General features: G+C 51.5%; 1 protein-coding gene across 1 annotated transcript; it reads left to right on the top strand.

Annotated features, from left to right (window-relative positions):
* The first annotated feature begins 2,326 nt into the window (after positions 1-2,326).
* On the top strand, positions 2,327-3,247 carry LOC119926835 (uncharacterized protein C2orf72 homolog). The gene has a single exon (XM_038745252.1). The coding sequence runs from the start codon at positions 2,327-2,329 to the stop codon at positions 3,245-3,247; it is 921 nt and encodes a 306-aa protein (XP_038601180.1).
* Positions 3,248-6,000: the final 2,753 nt, after the last annotated feature.

The raw sequence follows: 6,000 nt of genomic DNA, 5'->3' as shown, positions 1-6,000 counted from the left end.
GTGGCTCAGTGGAAAAGAGCCCGGGCTTTGGAGCCAGAGGTCATGGGTTCAAATCCCAGCTCCACCAATTGTCAGCTGTGTGACTTTGGGTAAGTCACTTAACTTCTCTGTTACCTCATCTGTAAAATGGGGATTAAGACTGTGAGCCCCCGTGGGACAACCTGATCACCTTGTAACCTCCCCAGCGCTTAGAACAGTGCTTTGCACATAGTAAGCGCTTAATAAATGCCATCATTATTATTATAATATTACCGGGGCAAGGGACTGCCCTGTGGAGAGTAACGGTTCTTTTGAATCACTGGGCGCCTGCCTCCCACTAGGGCTACGGTACGTATTCCTTCCCTCCCTCCCCTCCCTCCTTTTGAAGCAGCGTGGCTCAGTGGAAAGAGCCCGGGCTTCGGAGTCAGAGGTCATGGATTCAAATCCCGGCTCCGCCACTTGTCAGCTGTGTGACTTTGGGCAAGTCACTTCACTTCTCTGGGCCTCAGTTACCTCATCTGGAAAATGGGGATTAAGACTGTGAGCCCCCCGTGGGACAACCTGATCACCTTGTAACCTCCCCAGCGCTTAGAACAGTGCTTTGCACATAGTAAGTGCTTAATAAATGACATCATCATTATTATTATTATTTTGCCTTGCAGTCTATGAATCCACCCTCGTCATTTATTTATTTTATTTGTACACATTTATTCTATTCATTTTATTTTGTTAATACGTTTTGTTCTGTCTCTCCCTTCTAGACTGTGAGCCCGCTGTTGGGTAGGGACCGTCTCTATATGTTGTGCTTGTACTTCCCAAGCGCTTAGTACAGTGCTCTGCACACAGTAAGCGCTCAATAAATACGATTGAATGAATGAATCACCCCCTTCCCAACCCCTGGAAGACCGATATGGTCAGCTCCCCTCTTCTCTGCTACTCCTAGAACCACCCCTGGGCCAATACGACTTGATTGGGTGACCTTACAGAAGTCACTTCACCACTCTGTTCCTCAATTCCTCCATTTATAAATCAATCGTATTTATTGAGCGCTTACTGTGTGCAGAGCACTGTACTAAGCGCTTGGGAAGTACAAGTTGGCAACATATAGAGACCGTCCCTACCCAACAGCGGGCTCACAGTCTAGCCTCCCCTATGAAAAATGTAGAATAATCAATAGTAACATAAAACTAAAAGTGGCACTCTGTGTTGGAAGATGAATCGCAAAATCTGGTGAATGTGGGGTGCACTTGTGCGTGATTTGAATTTAGCTTTAAATCCCCAGTGTGTCTGTTTATCTTCCTCTGTCCATTTCCTTCAAGAGCAAGAGAAACTATTTCCACCTTCCAATACCGCTGTTCCCAGGGGGATTGCCCACAGTCAACCGAGGCTTTTGTCAGTCATTCTTTTTCTGAGATCAAAACCTGCCTTCCTTTGAAGAGGCATCTCAGATTCCTCCAAGTGTGTGGAGATGGATTAGCGAGAAGCAGCGTGGCTCAGTGGAAAGAGCCTGGGCTTTGGAGTCAGAGGTCATGGGTTCAAATCCCGGCTCCGCCAGTTGTCAGCTGTGTGACTTTGGGCAAGTCACTTCTCTTCTCTGGGCCTCAGTTCCCTCATCTGGAAAATGGGGATTAAGACTGTGAGCCCCACGTGGGACAACTTGATCCCATTGTATCCCCGCAGTGCTTAGAACAGTGCTTTGCACATAGTAAGTGCTTATTATTAGCGCTATGTTTTCTCGAAACAGCAGCGTACGTTTTGCATTATCATCATCAATCGTATTTATTGAGCGCTTACTATGTGCAGAGCACTGTACTAAGCGCTTGGGAAGTACAAATTGGCAACATACAGAGACAGTCCCTACCCAACAGTGGGCTCACAGTCTAAAAGGGGGAGACAGAGAACAAAACCAACCATACTAACAAAATAAAATAAATAGAATAGATATGTACAAGTAAAATAGAGTAATAAATATGTACGAACATATATACATATATACATTACTTCCCAAGCGCTTAGTCCAGTGCTCTGCACACAGTAAGCGCTCAATAAATACGACTGATTGATTATCCAAGGTTTACATTTTCCCTCCCTCTCCGGACCCCAACCAGGTCCAACGGCAGGAGATTGAAACCGAGAAATATCGACCGGGGTGTGGGTGGGGAGTGGGATTTAAGGAATCCGAGGTTTCCTTTGGGGTGTGGAAAGGGAGCGCTGTCCAGGGGCGCTGGGAGGCAGAAGGGGTGGGAGGGGGGGTTAGCCAGCTTTCCCGGGAGCATTGTGACACGATGGGTGGCATGGTGGGTACGGGGTGGGCATCCGCTGCAGAGGACCCCGGCCGAGGCGCGCGATGGAGGAGGAGCCGCCCGTTCGGGAAATCAGCGTTCCCGAGGCCCAACAGGTCCTGCAAGAGTTCCAGTGCTTGGTGGACGAGGTAGGGGGGGAGGGACAAGTCCAGCTGGTGGGGGAAATCGTGGAAAAAGAGCAATGCCAGAAGCTACTGGGTGACTTCGCCCGGGAGCTGTTCCCGAAGCTGCACGAGGTCTGCAACAACGCGACCGGGGCCCCGCCGGCTCCGGTCAAGGACCTCGACCCGTCCGACTACACCCAGCTCATCTTCTTCGTGTGTCGGGCCTCCGTCCTGCGCGTCCAGCGCCGCCGCCTCAGGAAGCTGCTCTACGACCTGCGGCAGGGGAAGAAGAACGCGCCCACCGCCCTCGTCGCCGTCATCGTCTACCCCTCGAGCCCCAAGGAGGCCAAGGAGTCCCAGCAGCTGATGCAGAGCCTGCTGCGCACCATCTTCTTGGAGAAGCCCCTGGCCCCCGCCCCGAACCTGGGCAGAAATATGGAGCTGGATTCCGTCAAGGTGGAAGTGGAGGTGTTCATCCCCGGCAAGAAGCACGGCACCCTCCACATCATGAAGGCCGCGTGCCGCGCCAACCGGGCCCTGCAGTCGAAGCAGTCGTCGCCGTGCTTGTCGCGCACTCCGACGGGCTCGCGGACTTCGTCCCAGTGGGAGACGCGGTCGTCGTCCATGCAGTCCCTGGGTCGGCCGCTCCCCGAGACCCCGATGCTGTCGCCGGTGGCGGAGCAGCCGTCGGCATCGGAGAGCTCAACCTCCGGTGAGTGCCAACTGGGAGCCGGCGGCGGGGCGGGGGAATGCCGACTGCTCCGAGTCGGGAGGGACCGAGGCGGGACCCGAAACCAAATAGGACGGAGGCCTGCCCCGGGGGACCCGGCGACTGACGATATAGGGACCATCTCCCATTAGGGGGAAGCGCCCAGAGAAATCCCCAATCGGGCTAGACCGTGAGCCCACTGTTGGGTAGGGACTGTCTCTATATGTTGCCAACTTGTACTTCCCAAGTGCTTAGTACAGTGCTCTGCACGCAGTAAGCGCTCGATAAATACGATTGGTGATGATGATGGAGCCGGAGATGGGCTTCACCTCGTCATCGTCATCAATCTTTTAGACTGTGAGCCCACTGTTGGGTAGGGACTGTCTCCATATGTTGCCAATTTGTACTTCCCAAGCGCTTAGTACAGTGCTCTGCACATAGTAAGCGCTCAATAAATACGATTGATGATGATGATGCTGATGATCTGATTTATGGAGCGCTTCGGAGAGTAAGACAGGGTTGGCGGACACATTCCCGCCCACAACGAGCTTACAGTCTAGAGGAGTAGAGGCACTGTCCGTACCCTCGATATCCAGGAAGTTTGAGAATCCTGAGCCAGCTGGACTCTTCCCGCCCGCTCCCCTCCCTTCACTTTGGAGTTCTGCGGGGCCGATTTCCCGGCCGCGTTGACTGCAGCCGCGCTTCCCGAGGGAGTTAGCGCAGAGTTAGGCCATCCCCGAATTGTGACCCCATTGTGCCTTCCAAGATGTTGACTTCTCCGGTCTCTGGCGTTCGGAGGGAAGGTTTGTCCACCCTCGGAAAGCCGGTGATAACAGATGGTTGACGCGCTCGTCCCCGAGGATGAAGGGCTGTAGGGGGGAAGCTCTGCTGCAATGGCAAGCGGATGAGAGGAAGTGGTAGGCGAAGCAACTCACGAGGCAGGAAGGAAGGTTGTGTGTGGCAGGTGGGAAGCTAGGGGAGGTTGGGCCAACAGGCTCCCCTCCCTAGCTGATATGAGTTAATCGTATTTGAATGATGGGGATGGGGACATGATGGGGACAGTGAGAAGCAGAGCAAGAGCACGGGCTTGGGAGTGCCTCTGCCACTCGTCCGCTGTGTGACCTTGGACAAGTCACTTTGTTCTCTCGGCCTCAATTACCTCATCTGGAAAATGGGGATTAAGACAGTGAGCCCGCCATGTGACAACCTGATTACCTCGTCTCCACCCCGGTGCTTGGAGCAGTGCTTGGCACATAGTAAGCACTTAATACCATAATTATTATCATCACAATGGACTAAGAGCAGATTGGGAGATGGCAAACCTCCAGAGTCCTCTCTCTCTCCCTTCTCCCCCACAACAGAAAGGAACCTGTGATACCCGCTCCAACTCACTTGGCACATTCACGTTCTGCGAGGAGACCCCGGACCGATTGCAGTCGGTGTGCGTTTTTGAGTGAAATGCTATCGCGGAATTAGGGAACATCCTTCTGAAGATGTGCATCTGTCTAGACACAGGGCAATGCCGTGTCAGGAGAAACAGTCGCGCACAAGCGTGCAGGGTTGGGGCGTTGTGAGTCCTACAGCGCAATTTCTCTGTAATGGGTTCTTTGGGTCAAATATCCTCTGAAGAGGTGACTCTAGCTGCCAGGTGGCACACGTTTGGTCAGTGGTTCCCTTCTGCCTCAAACCAGCCGTGCCCATCGTACCTCACTGTTACCCAAGTGTCTCTATTGCCTCCCCCGGCCCCCTCCATCCATTTCCCTCCTCACAACCCCTCTAGACTGTGAGCCCGCTGTTGGGTAGGGACCGTCTCTATCTGTTGCCAACTTGTACTCCCCAAGCGCTTAGTACAGTGCTCTGCACACAGTAAGTGCTCAATAAATGACATCATCATTATTATTATTATGATGATTTTGCCCTGCAGTCTATGAATCCACCCTCGTCATTTATTTATTTTATTTGTACACATTTATTCTATTTATTTTATTTTGTTAATATGTTTTGTTCTGTCTCTCCCCTCTAGACTGTGAGCCCACTGTTGGGTAGGGACCGTCTCTATATGTTGCCAACTTATACTCCCCAAGCGCTTAGTACAGTGCTCTGCACACAGTAAGCGCTCAATAAATGACATCATCATTATTATTATTATTATGATTTTGCCCTGCAGTCTATGAATCCCCCCTCGTCATTTATTTATTTGTACACATTTATTCTATTTATTTTATTTTGTTAATATGTTTTGTTCTGTCTCTCCCCTCTAGACTGTGAGCCCACTGTTGGGTAGGGACCGTCTCTATATGTTGCGCTTGTACTTCCCAAGCGCTTAGTACAGTGCTCTGCACACAGTAAGCGCTCCGTAAATATGATTGAATGAATAAATATGATTGAATGAATCTAGATAGACCTTTCGTAACCCCCACACTGTCGTTAGGAAGCGTCCCTTCATCCACAGCTTGTGGCCGTCGCATTCCACCCCTCTTCCTCCTTACCGTCACTAAAACATAGCAGACAATGTGTAGCCTCTGCTGTTTCCTTCCGAGGGGGCCTCATCTATTCCTTGTGGAGAAAAAGGAAGGGTTCCACTTATTCCTAGCCCTCATATCGATGATTATAGTATTTGTTACCCCTCTCGGTGTCACATCTGGAGGGTTTCCAGTTCGCTACCAGTCTCGACTATGGGAGGGAGAGTCAAGCAGAGGCATATCCATTCCAGTCCTAGCTTGGCAAGCGGTTAGCGAGGGGCAGGCGATCTACTACGAGTCAAAACTCCCCTGTGCTGGGCAGCAGCGGCACGGGAGACAATCAAAGGCAGAGACTCGAGATTACTGTACGGAAGGTGAAAATGGTAAACCACTCCTGTATTTTTATCAAGAAAACTCTATGGATACATTACAAGACGACTGCT

Source organism: Tachyglossus aculeatus, chromosome 1, assembly GCF_015852505.1.
Source record: "Tachyglossus aculeatus isolate mTacAcu1 chromosome 1, mTacAcu1.pri, whole genome shotgun sequence".
NCBI classification, from domain to species: domain Eukaryota; kingdom Metazoa; phylum Chordata; class Mammalia; order Monotremata; family Tachyglossidae; genus Tachyglossus; species Tachyglossus aculeatus.
This window is presented reverse-complemented; position numbering and strand designations above follow the sequence as displayed.

What these genes read in the sequence shown, in the direction of transcription:
- LOC119926835 (XM_038745252.1), top strand. Translation starts at nt 2,327, where the DNA reads ATGGAGGAGGAGCCGCCCGTTCGGGAAATCAGCGTTCCCGAGGCCCAA.